Genomic DNA, 13850 nt, shown 5'->3' with positions numbered 1-13850 from the left:
GTGACAAGCACTTCGCTGCACAGTGAAGAGAGCAGAAACCAACAGGGGTGTGGCACAACACAAAATGTCTGCCATGGAAGGGGTATGGCAGAATACAAAATGGCTGCCATCGGAGGATGGCATAACACAAAATTAGAGAGAGAGAGTCATCATTGCTGTTCCTATGAGATTGAAAATGGGGTGGTCTGGGTACCCTTCAAGCCCTCTGATTACTCTCTCAAAGTTGTTAGCATGGTGTAGTGGTTAAGAGCAGTAGACTCGTAATCTGGTGAACCAGGTTCGCGTCCCCGCTCCTCCACATGCAGCCGCTGGGTTACCTTGGGCTAGTCACACTTCTCTGAAGTCTCTCAGCCCCACTCACCTCACAGAGTGTTTGTTGTGGGGGAGGAAGGGAAAGGAGATTGTTAGCCACTTTGAGACTCCTTAGGGTAGTGATAAAGCGGGATATCAAATCCAAACTCCTCTTCTTCTTCCCACCACGCCACCCCGGAAACCTCATTCTTAGCCTGAGAAGTCAGCCACATCCTTCTGATGCCAACTATGGGGATCACACAATATTGATTCCACATTCATATATAACCAGATGCTGTTGCCCCAGTACCAGAAAAAATATGCAAGGTGACCACACCACACTTCCTTGCTTACACACACAGTATGCACAAGCACTCGTCACACACAGACCAGTCACCCATTTCACATAAGCATCTTTCCTCGCCCTCTCCTCAAGTGCACCTCTCTCACAGAGATCATACGTACGCAGAGACCTCCCCATTCTCTCTCACACACACTCTGCATATTTCCCCTCACATGTTAACTTTTTAAATACAGAGAGTTTCTGATGTTGGGGAGTATTGAGCTGTTTGATTCTCCCACCTTCATTTTTAACTGATAAGAGATCCCAGAGAAGCTTTTTCTATTTAAGTGTATTGGTAGATCAACATAGCAAGCATGGGATATCACTAATGGGAGCCTTTTTACTAATGCTCTTTGCAGTGCATTGGGTGATTTTTTCAGGCCTATTGCCAGGGAGGGGAGGGTTATGCTTCCCCACAATAAAAACCAGGGGCCTCCATGGCTGGTGGTAAAGAATAAAAACCAGACATGGCTCTCCAGCAACTAAGCTTGAAGAAAGCTTTGTGAGAAAGGGGGAATTTACAGATATGCCTGTGCACACACTGGTTTTGTTGATTGTTGTATTGATGAAGACACTTCGCTGCTTGAGGCAAAGGACAAGATGGTGCCCCTCCACCCCATTCCATTATCTAAAGCCAACCAGACTGGCGTCCTTCAACACTGATGATGGGACAGCATCTTCAACAACACCTGAGGGAAGCAGGCTAGCTAAGTGGGTGCAGGGCACACTCATGAGCATCTGCTGACTGAGACTGCTGCCTCAGTCTCTTGAATAATAGGGTCAGCCCTGATATGTGTGCCTACTTTGTCCTTGCTTGCTTTGACCATGCCCACTTTTGTTTTGGGCCCACCCACCACTGGCATGCTAGGACCTTGGAAAGTTGGCAGTGAGGGAATGAAATCCTCAGGCTGAAAAAAGGTTCTCCATTTCTGACTTAAATACTGTAGATTATCTTTCTTTGCTCAGCCAGCACTGGTTTTTCAAAGGAATGGTTCTGAATTTCATCTCAGTGTGTAATGTGCGTTGTTTAATACTACGTTTGTTATAGAACTTTAAAGATACAAATGGCTTAACTGAGGAAGACATCCCCAACAGACATTTTATAATATTTATTTGTGCTGTTGTTTGTAAATAACTTAAACACACCAGAAATGTATTTTTGAGTGAACCCATTTATTTTATAGGCAGTTGCATTCTGTTGTTTTGGATAATAAAAAAAAAACGCACACACAATCAGACATACACTACATAATGTTGAGGTATATATAATTTTGGAAGTTCTTGTTGTTGCTGCTTTGATATCTAGAGTGTCTCTATAGGCCGAATTTTCAATCTAACAACTTTGAGAGAGTAATCAGAGGGCTTGAAGGGCACCCAGACCACCCCATTTTCAATCTCATAGGGAGCATTGTTCCTTGGGTCATACTGACCTCCTGAGTAGTAAATCCCATTGAGATTAGCAGCTTGGCAATTATTGTACCACCAGCCACCTCCATATATCTCAGCACAGTTCTCCTCCCATTGGTCGTTGTCTCTATCAAAAGTACTAAATTTCATGTTATTGTGAGTGGTGTATTCAACCCCATCTTCCTCTGAACCCCTGATAAGAGCATCGCCTGCTGTCCCCTCATAATCAGAGACACTGAGCCTATAGCCTTCTTCTTCAGAGCTTATGTGTATGTTATATTCTGCATAACCTTTATTGCCCTCCCAGTCCTCTACTTCGACTCGAAGGACAGTGTCCCTCTGGGTCAGGAGATGGAGATTTTCATTGCCCAACCAGAACTCTCCTTTCCCATCCACGCTGCCAAAACCATTCTTGTAGTCTTCCCAGGTCCGGTTAAAATTCAGCGCCCCATCCAATCTCTGTTGGATCAGAAGCCATCCTCCCAAAGTGGTCTCTTGGTCGCAATAAACTGAAAAAACCTTAGTGGTTCCTGCTGGCTTGATTCTGAAAATGCCACTTTGGGCACCAGAAGTGTGTTTCTGGTGGATATCCTCACAGTCTAAAAAAACAAAGTTGATCTGGTTGACAGAAGTTTTCGGTTAAGCTTTATTACAAGGTCACAGGAATCCAAACAGTAATCATGCTCAAGTCAACTGGCTACACTTAATTTGGGGCTACAGTGGAACGATTCCTTGTACTTTTCCCCCACCCCAAACTGATTGCTTACATGCACATTTCCATTACCCATGACGTTAGGTACACAACTGCCTTGTTATCCAATTACTCATGGCGAGAAACCATGTCCCCCACCTTTCCAAAATGGCAACCAACAGACACATTGCTCTTATTATTTAAACGATGGCATGGACTGCACTCGTTTAACCTGTGTGTCAGTTTGGTTGCACACTTCACTGCTGCTCCCTCAATAATTATTTTCCATGCAGTGGGTGGGTACCTGTCCCGGTGTAGCTTTCTCCCTGCTTCACTCCTCCTGCACTCAAGCTGCGTGCATGAAAATCAGGTCTGTCTTCTCCACTCTCGTCATGTTGCAGCTCAACTGATGGGATTTTTATTGACTTGGTTTCGAAAGTGGAGCCCCCTTTGTTGAAGCTGCTAGAACTGCTGCTGCTGCTGCTGGACATAACCGTCCTGGAATGGGATGTGGAGCCACTTGTATGAGAATGGAAGTCGGGGGAGGGCTGGTCAAAGATGGAGAAGTCATCGGTTTCTCCCTCCCCAAGGTCAGAGAAAACGTCGCGTCCTTCAAAGGTCGATGTGTGGGTGCCAGTCCCTGTGCTATGGATTCTGCCACCAGAACCTGAGGTGAAAAACTCTTTTGCATTCAGAGGCAGGGTAGAAAAGTCAGAGGAGCCACTTCCACCGGTGCCAGTGGTCACTCTTGTGTGGGTGGTGCCTCCTGCTTCTCTGGTTAAATCTTTAGAATGGAAACAGTCCAAACCATCAGATGTTTTATACTCTTCAACAACCTCTTCTCTGGGACCTTCAGGACCTCTGATCACTTTTCTAGTGATGGTTTTGACACATGTACGGGAGAGACGAGACTCAGAAGGACCTACTATTTTCAAACTACTAGAGGTATCGCCTCTGCCAGAGGTATCCCCTCCAAAACCAGGAGTGACTAACTTGCTAGTATGTGGTTGTCCAGCAGCCTCTGAATCTTCCAATACGACTTCAACCAGTTTGATACGATTAATGATGCCTGCTTCTTGTTCTGACAGAGGAGCCGTTTTAAAATGGCTAGGGACAGTGGAATCCTTCAGGGGTCTCATTTTCAGTACCCTCAAGGGAGCAGCTTCATATGCCGGCTGCAAGTTGATGGAACTGGCCTGTAAAAGCAGCTTCTGTATCTTGTCATAGCTATCGGTGTCCACATTGTAGCTGACAGCTCGAGAGCAGGACCCTTTGCAGGAACGCACCTTAATATCAATGTCCACCTAGGCAGAGATGGAAAGGTGAAAATACAAATGTGAGAAGAAGAGAAGTGTGTCAGTCTGGTATCTGAAGAAGTGTGCATGCAGGTATCTGAAGAAGTGTGCATGCACACGAAAGCTCATACCAAGAACTGACTTAGTTGGTCTTTAAGGTGCTACTGGAAGGAATTTGTTTTGTTTTGACTATGGCAGACCAACACGGCTACCTATCTGTAGTCTGGCAAGTGTTTACAGTATTATGGTCAACCAACCTATAAGACAAAATGCAATGTATAAAATACAAAACCACAACCTCAGTATAAATGTGCATGCTTTGATTCCTAAGTCTGCCGAAGCTGTTGTATCCTTAAGTATTTATTGGGCTATTTTGTTTGTAAAGGAGGAATGCTGCTGGGCTATTGCTGATAGCAGTTTCATCACTGCTTGAAGTGACCCCAAAAGGTTTTGTTGTAAAATAAAGAAGCCAAACCCTCATCTATAGCAGTAAGGCATTGCTCAACAGAAAATAGTTAGAATTTGTCCAATTCTACCAGAAGTTGAGAAGAATGCCTCTTGTACTGTATTTCCACAGAAGATGGATGCCCTTGAGAAAGGGTGAGTGGGTGGAATTCAGCCCAGAACAAGAATTTATTTTATTTTTTTGAAAAAATGGTTGCAGCCTACCTCTAAACGCTTCATCTCTACAACTTGGTTCCGGATGGTGTTCTGCAGCACTTTAATCCGGCTAACTTGGTCAGCGACTCTCTGCTTCAGCGTCACAAGTCTCCTTCTCAGATCGTCAGATATTTGACCATAGTTATCATCAATCTCTGAAGCAAAAGAAGCCACAATAGCTTAGTCTTTCCCCACAATAGCTATTTGAAGGTACAAACTGAATTACATTGATAATAACAACACATTATACTGTATAAGGACACTAGGTAGGAGGAAATTAGCAAATGGCTCCTGTAGGGCCAAACCTTAATGACCCTTGATGATACTGTCTTTTTCTCCAGATCGGGACAGCAGTATCTGAGAGGGAGGGTTTACCTTCCCTCCTCATGCTGCTTTCCCATTGAAAAACACTCCTGAAGGCACACCTACCCCAGTCACGATCCCAGCATAGATCAAGGTGCCCTGTGGGTGCCATTTGTAGATAAAAGCACTTGGGTACTGTCAACTTTTTTGACAGGCTCAAGGACGCATGCATCCATGTATGCCTGAATTATGCATCCCTATTACTTAATCTTCCAACCTTCAGTTCTGCAATGGAACCCACAAAATTCACCTCTTAGACAGAGGTGCTGAAAAACCTTGCTGCATGAACTGGCACTCTCTTTTGTAGCCATTTGAATCCTAGCTTTTTTTATTTCCCCCTTTCTGTGTATTCCATTCATGTTAGATCTTAATTTGTTAAAGAAATGTTGGAAGAAAGTAATAATGAGCCATGAATTCTGCTCATATCTAGGCCATAAATATTCAGGAAGAATATCAGGGGCCCAACTTACTGGGAGGGCACATCCTTTACATGCAAAAGGCCCCAGTTCAACCCCTGACATCTCCAGTTAAGTTCAGCTTCAACAACACTGAACTAGGTGGACCAATGGTCTGTCTAGGAATGAAGCATTTTTGTTGTTGTTACACTGTAGATACTAAGACAATAAGTGAATATTCATCCTTGAAGAATGAAGCTTTCACTGTTGAAACAGGGTCTCTGATCTGGGGCAGGATAAATCCTCAGAATTATTTTAGAACATTATTTGAAAGTATATCACATGGTCTGCTTTTGGAAGGGAGATCTGGACCAAGCCCACATTTGCCATAATGTTTCAACTTAGAGGACTGGCCATGGGTTCATGTGGTTCTTGACGCCAAAACAGATATCCATGCCTGGTTTAAAGCAAAGTAATTAATGAAGATGATGTGATAATTGTAAATTGGGAGGCTGCTGATTAGGCTTTGGCTAAGGGTGCTTCTCTCCCAATTGTCTCAGACAGTTGTTAAAGGGGAGTAGAATTTTTAAAGAGTGGCAAAGAGCGATTTCAAGATATATCTGGCAGGGCAAAAAGCCAAGAATTCAATTTAAGTTGCTAACAGATATAAAAGAAAGAAGAGGCTTTGCCCTGCCAGATTTGAAACTGTACTATGAGGCATCATGTCTTTGCTGGTTGAAAGAGTGGATTAAACTAGAAAATAACGAATTGTTGGATTTAGAGGGGTTTGATAATAGATTTGGATGGCATGCGTACCTATGGCACGAGAAAAAGAGAGTCCATAAAGGTTTTGAGAACCACATCTTCCGGGGTCCCTTAATTGAGGTATGGGATAGGTATAAAAACCTATTAGAACCTAGAACACCACGTTGGCTATCACCTCTAGAAGTTATGAGTGTAAAGAAAACTAATATGAGAAGTAAGTGGATAACATATGGTCAATTGCTATATAAAGAAGGAGGAAAATGGAAAATAAAACCGTACGAGCAGGTTAAAGAACATGTATATGACTGGTTGCACTACTTCCAAACAAATGAGATGTTTAAGAAAGATGGTAAAGAACGAGGTTTTGCAGACAAGGAATCCAAATTTCAAAGCGAGATTATAGATAACGATGGTAAAAATCTATCCAAAATGTATAAACTTTTGTTAGAATGGAATTTGAAAGATGAAGAAGTTAAATCGGTAATGATTCGTTGGGCCAGGGATGTGGGTCATAATATACAATTTGAGGACTGGGAAAAATTATGGAAGGAGGGTCTAAAATTTACTGCTTGTATGACGTTAAAAGAGAATGTGATGAAAATGTCTTACAGATGGTATATGACACCGGCAAAATTAGCAAAAATGTATAAGACATGCAATAAGTGTTGGAAATGTAAAGATAAAGAAGGTACTTTTTATCACATGTGGTGGGAATGTAAGAAAGTGAAAGACTTCTGGGAAAAGATATACAATGAACTGAAGAAGATTTTAAAATATACATTTACAAAGAAACCAGAAGTCTTTTTGTTAGGAATAGTAGGAAATGAGATAAAAAGGAAAGACTGCAAATTTTTTCAATATGCAATTACAGCCGCAAGAGTGTTACTGGCCCAGAAATGGAAACAACAAGAAATACCGACTGTGGAAGAGTGGAGAATGAAACTGTTAGATTACGCAGAGCTAGATAAATTGACAGGGAAGATTAGATACTTAAGAGACCAAAAGTTCATCGAGGACTGGGGGAAATTTGTGGAATATCTGGAATACTTAAAACAAAACAAATTCCTTCCAGTAGCACCTTAAAGACCAACTAAGTCAGTTCTTGGTATGAGCTTTCGTGTGCATGCACACTTCTTCAGATACACTGAAACAGAAGTTTCCAGACCCTTCTATATAGTGAGAAGGTGGGGAGGGGTATTACTCAGAAGGGTGGTGGGAATGGGTGATTGGCAGATAGCTGTGATGAGCCTGTTGACGACTCTTAACGACTGCAATAGGTCTTACAGGAAAAAGCAAGGGGTGAAAAGGTGAAAAATGGCTTTGTCATGTATAATGAGATAAGAATCCAAGGTCTTTGTTCAGACCAGGTTTCTCCATGGTTTTAAGTTTGGTGATAAGTTGTAATTCAGCAGCTTCTCTTTCCAGTCTATTTCTGAAATTCCTTTGTAGTAAAACAGCTACTTTGAGATCTTGTATAGAATGTCCTGGGAGATTGAAGTGTTCTCCTACTGGTTTCTCTGTCTTGTGATTCCTGATATCCGATTTATGTCCGTTTATTCTTTGGCGTAAGGTCTGGCCTGTTTGTCCAATATAGAGAGCTGAAGGACACTGTTGGCATTTTATGGCATACACAATGTTAGACGATGAGCAATTAAATAGTCCCGAGATGGTATGTGTGATGTTGTTGGGGCCAGTAATGGTGTTGTCCGGGTGTATGTGGCAGCAAAGTTGGCATCTGGGTTTATTGCAGGCTCTGGTGCCAGTGTCCGTGTTAGGTCTGGTTGTAGTATTATTGTGGGTTAGGAGTTGTTTAAGACTGGGTGGCTGTCTGTAGGCAATGAAAGGTCTTCCTCCCAGAGCTTGAGAAAGAGAACTGTCATTGTCCAGGAGAGGTTGCAGATCTCTGATGATGCGTTGTACTGATGATGCGTTGTACTTGGGAGCTGTATGTGATGACTAGAGGTGTTCTGTTATTTTCTTTTTTGGGTCTGTCTTGCAGCAAGTTCTCTCTGGGTATCAGTCTGGCTCTGTTGATCTGTTGTCTAACTTCATCTGTTGGGTATTTTAGTTCTAAAAAGGTTTGCTGTAGATCTCTTAGGTGAGAGTCTCTGTCTGTAGAATTGGAACAGATGCGGCTGTAACGTAGTGCCTGGCTATATACAATGGACTGTTTGGTATGTTTGGGATGGTAGCTAGAGGCATGTAGATATGTTTGTCGGTCAGTTGGTTTACGGTATAAGGTGGTGTCTATGTGCCCATCCTGTATTTTTATAGTAGTGTCCAAAAAATGTATTTCTTGCATAGATTGATTCATTGTTAGGTTGATTGTGGGGTGAAAATCATTGAATTTCTGGTGGAAGGTGTTCAGGGTCTGTTGACCATGTGTCCAGATGATAAAAATATCGTCAATGTATCGCAGGTACAAGAGAGGTTTGAGTGGGTAGGAGTTTAGGAAACGTTGTTCTAAACAACGGAATACTTAAGTGAGGGACAGATGACGCTTAAGGGATTTAAAGAAGCACTGTAGAAAAGTAAGAAGTATTGTCTAAAGGGAATAGGAAAAAAGAGATAAACAATGTCAATATAAATTTGAGAAATGTGTAATTAAAATCATAACTATGGATGATTTACGGAACAGCTGAGGGAAGTCCAAAAGAGAAATAAGTTGTGAAAAATGATGTGAAATTAATGTGTTTTGTTTTGTTTTATTTATTGATGTTAATTAATAAAAATTTATATTTAAAAAAAAATAAAGGCCTTGCTGTAACTGATGTTACACTGGATATGCAGGTTGACACCGTGTGTTCAAGAATCCTATGCGTTCAGCATTTCTGATGCTACAGACCCACTAGGCACATGCACCTAGAAGTGGGTGCCCTTCTACAGAGCTTTGGCTCTGAGTGCAGGGGCCCAGGGGTGCAGCCAGCTGGTGTGATCCTGCTCCCCTCTTTGTATGATTATGCATGGAGGTAGCTTGTGAAAGGAGATTATTTTGACAGTGGAATCATACAAAGCAAGTGTGTTGTGAAAGTTTTTGTTGCTCTTGATGGGCCTTCCTTATGTGTAATTATAACACCTACAATTCTAGTCTGTCATGTATGAGCTAGTTGAGATTCTTGCACTGCAGGGGGCTGGAGAAAATGACCCTCGAGATCCCTTCTATGATACTGTGACTGTTACTTGAGTCCACTTGGTCTTATATAATAAGGATGCAACAAGCAATTGTTTGTATTTGGCAATTGTTAGGGAAGTCAGATGAAAGTTCACTTGCGTGGATGATACTCACGTTGCTCACTGGCCAAATTTCTCTCCAGATAGCCATTGATTTCCTGTTTAATAATGTTTGATGTCTTGTAGCTGTTTTGATTATCCGCAAGCAGTTTCTTAATTTTGTTTATCCTGTCAGCAAAATCCTGGTCTGTTTCATCTATCAGTCCCTGCATCCGGCATCCTGAAGGACATTTAGTGCCCTGAAATGAGGAAATAGCAAATAAAATAAAATTACAGATGAAACATCTGCCATGTCACTTCTTTGGTCCTAAAGGTTCATTATTTTATTATTACTGCTAATAGAGATTTAATTATAATCACATGTAATTTAATTATCACATGAGATTTAATTATAATCACATCCCCAGTTTCAACCATGTTTGCTTGTCATGCCATATTGCTTATGCAGGAATGCTACCCGGTGAAGCTGGTTTAATTTGACTTCCTAGCAATAATAATATTGTTCTGTATTTATAGCAACTTTGTCACATGTGAATATATTTTTAGGAAACGCAGTGCTGTGTATTTTTTCTAAGATTTGTGTGCCCAAAATCTAGCACACAGGGTGCTCAACAGCTAGACTCTGTACATGTTTGCTCCTGCTGTGATGTCTGACTGAATTCAGTGGGTTATATGTGTAGTCTGAATTGACTTTATTAATAATCAATGAAAGCTTTTTAATTACTAAACAATACATGGTTTTCATCCTTGATTTTCAGTCAATCTAGAAATCTGAAGAAACCCTTTGTAGCAATTTCTAAATTGCAGGCGTGTTGCAGTATCATTGTATATCTATGTCATTAGGGTCTATTGTGCCATGACTGTGATGTTGTATGGAGACCGTGGTACACAGCAAAAGTGTGATGAATGTGCTTCAGGCTTGTTCACTCTTACCCATTCGTCATCAGAGCATACTGGCCAACTCTTTTCAGATTTGCAGTCAGACTGGGCTTTATGCTCCACTATTCTTGGGCCACGTACTCCTCCTCCAAGCTCTGTAAAGGAGCCATCACCTTCTGCTGCCTGTCATAGGAGAGGAAAAACATCAAAATAATATTATAACTTATTTAATCTAATTTATTGTAATGTATCTCTTTCTCTTTCCTTCCCAAAGTGGCATACATGGTTCTCACCCTCTCCATATTATCATCACAACAACCCTGAGATAGGTTAGGCTGAGAATTGGCGACTGGCCCAAGGTCACCCTTCATGGCGGAATGGGAATTTGAACCCTGGTCTCCCAGGTCCTAGTCTGACATTCTAACCACTACACCACACTGTCTCTTTAATAATGATTCACTGAGTTACCAAAACAACCCAAAATGTACCCAGATGCCCCTAATAATGAAGTCTCGTAATTAGAAACTCTTGTTTCACTAGCATCACAGCAGAGAAACAATGTCATTTATTTTCAAGCTCTGCCTTTAAAGGTAAATGTTACTATATAGGTGGAGTATAATGCAAGCAAAAGTGCTGTGAGTCATGAGTGAATTTGCTGGACGTGTGTTTCTGGCACAAAGGACAACTTCATGCAATTGATATGCTGTCAAGTACCAAGCAACTGGAAAGTAATAATCCAAGTAAATCACCAAGCAAATATTAGTAAGTAACTGCTGTTACAGTTGAGGTATATGAAAGGTATAGTAACTAAAGAGGAATTTATCACTCATGTAGGCTGCAATCCTCCTCAGTTAAAATCATTATGTTTTGACACAAAGTTTTGTATGTCTCTTTCATCAATACAGCTGGCTAAAATAGCAAATGGATTGGCTCAATCATAACTTAATAGGCTATATATGGGTGTTCCGTTGACTTGGCTTCTTAGCTTAGAAGCTAGAGAGAGGCTTATCTGAATCTGTTCCATAGGAAACGTTTGGTTTTGTTAGGCTCATACATCACAAGAATCTTTGCTTCAAGCATTTTGTTTCAGTTCTGAGAGCTGCCATGCCCTGGTGTGATTCATTCAGTTTTATTGTGACTTAATTGTAGACTCAATCTTAAAAACAGAAACTCAGCAGTATAGATTGTCAGAACGATTTCTGCTTTATACAGTTACAAATTTCATGAAATGCTGAAACGCTGCTAGATTTCATATGAAGGTAATGCATTTATCCTTGGGTTTGCTTTGGTTTGGGGAGTTATCACATCATAATTTAATTAATTTTGGGGTCTTTTTTGTAATATAACTGAGAGCTCAGTTAAGTTTTTTTTGGTGTATGCAATTACAACTTTCATTGACTAGGTTTCATACGAAGAATTCAAAGATAATGCATATCAAAAAGGCTCGTATTATGAACACATGCCTATAAAGTACTCATTTGCCCCAGTCCAGCAAGGAAGATGCATGCACAGAGATAGGCTAACACTTACAGATGACAATGCAGAGACATAGCTGGATGTGCATCCACATCAAAACCCTCATCAGGGTCCCACTGAGATGCAATCTCTGGAGCTGGTTGAGAAAGCATATTCCCTTATCTGGGGCCACTTTTATATGCAACCAGTTATGCGTTACTTTTTTTCTTGTTTATATACATATAGAAACAAGTACAGATTGTATAGATGGAGATGCAGCCAGATGATGCACCCAAGAACCGCCCCTCCCGAATTCAAGCATTTGAAAGGAGAACCCCCCAGATTTCACTTCCATTTCATTGTTCATCTGGAAGTAAGAGGTTTATTTGGGCTGAAATATATTACTTTCTAAGCAAGCAGGTGACCAACAGAACAAAAAGCAACATAGCTGGTAAGCTAACAGGAGAATCAGATAAAATGAACTCATACCCAAGTGATGCTGAAGCACAGCAGGGCACAGAAGACTCTCAACTGCAACATCTTCAGAAAGCTGTGGATCTGACAGAAAGGGATATGTTCCACTTAGGTATTTTTGGTTGAATTTAAACCTTGAATTTAAACTATCCATCTCCCCCCGCAATTAATGATTAGTTTCCCTTTTGTTTGCAGAGTCACAGTGCAACATTTGAGTTTGCTGACCCAGGGGTCTGTTGCACAAATTCCTTGGTTTGTTTGCTAGAAGTCCGTTTGCACAATTCCAGCAAACACGGAACACAGACGTGGGTGGATAATCCAACCCTGTTCCAGGAAAGGAGGACCTAAAGTTTGAAATGAATCATTGATAGATAGAACACATAGGGGAGAACACAGCGCTGACAAATGTCAACGATCTAGACCTGGCATTTCTAACAGTGATGGAGTGTCACTGCTTAGTACATTACAGGAAACACATGGTTACAATGCACATTTTGTGCTGTACTATTATTGTTTGGATCCAGAAGAAAGAGCCAGCAATGGGGTAAATGCATCATTTCCAACACTAGGAATGGAGACATGGATGGATTTAAATAAAGGGCTGCAACTTCCTTTAAACAATTGGCTCCTCCAGATTACCTGTTCATTGATCATTCATCCTCATTTGCTTGTACAAAGCTTACACACACACAAATATATTATATCTGGTCTTTACTGAGCATTTGTTTTGTTTGTGGGGCAGTTATATGATAAGTATAATTTGTGCTGATTTCATCCTGATTTGCTTGTGAGGCTTTTATATGTCTTCTTTTGTTCACCCCACACTTTTCTACGAATTTCCCCATCACTTTCCAAACTGCAAAAAGTCTGATTATTTTTTAAAGTTAATTTTTTGTACTATGGTGACAAAAACTATAACTTGCTTTAATTGTGCAAAACTAAATTTAGAGAATGCACTTAAATTCCTCCCACAAAACAGAGGCTGATGAAACAGTTAATGGAATAACCTAATCTCCCACTTTCCAAAGAGGTCGGGGTGGGGTATTTGCCTCTGAGGCTAGAATGAGGATTCCTCATTCTGCTATCTACCTCCATCAGGTGACTTCACCCTAGGTCAGAGCATTAGCTATCTTTATGGCTGGTGCTGAGGAGGTTGCTGATTTACCATGAGTCCCAAAGCATCAGATTTTAGGATCAGTGAATCTTCAGTTGCCCAAGGTTGGCTCCTCTCCCTGTTTCTTTCAAGTTGGGAAGGTTTGCGGAACTGTCTTGGGTAAATGTCCCTTCACCAGGGTGATGCCTCAGAGTGCTCACCACTGGGAACATGCGCTGTCTTTACCTTCTTTTCCCCATCCACGTTATGCCTGCTGCAAGACAGAGCCAGCCTAACTTGTCATTTCTCAGCTTACCTATGACTCCAAAATGTGGACTGCAGGCCTTGCAGTAGATCCCCCCAAGGACAGATCACGCCCCTTCTGAAAGAGGTGTACCCCACCAATTACACAGTAAGAATTTGCATCAAACTGCTGCTCTTAGTTGTGACTAACATTTGTTCAATTATGCCCAATCTGTGTAGGACCGAGGGTGCATGCTTTTGATAT

General features: G+C 41.3%; 1 protein-coding gene across 1 annotated transcript; it reads right to left on the bottom strand.

The window, feature by feature from the left end:
• Positions 1-1788: 1788 nt before the first annotated feature.
• On the bottom strand, positions 1789-12418 carry FGA (fibrinogen alpha chain). Its single transcript, XM_081875324.1, has 6 exons — positions 12265-12418; positions 10375-10503; positions 9497-9680; positions 4697-4842; positions 3037-4036; positions 1789-2640 (listed from the first exon to the last, which is right to left on the bottom strand). Exons 1-6 carry the CDS (start codon positions 12313-12315, stop codon positions 1937-1939), a joined length of 2214 nt encoding a protein of 737 aa, XP_081731450.1. The 5' UTR covers positions 12316-12418; the 3' UTR covers positions 1789-1936.
• Positions 12419-13850: the final 1432 nt, after the last annotated feature.

This window comes from Podarcis erhardii, assembly GCF_964252035.2.
Source record: "Podarcis erhardii genome assembly, chromosome: 9".
NCBI lineage: Eukaryota > Metazoa > Chordata > Lepidosauria > Squamata > Lacertidae > Podarcis > Podarcis erhardii.
Note: the sequence above shows the minus strand (reverse complement) of the source record. Positions and strands in the feature narration are given on the sequence as shown.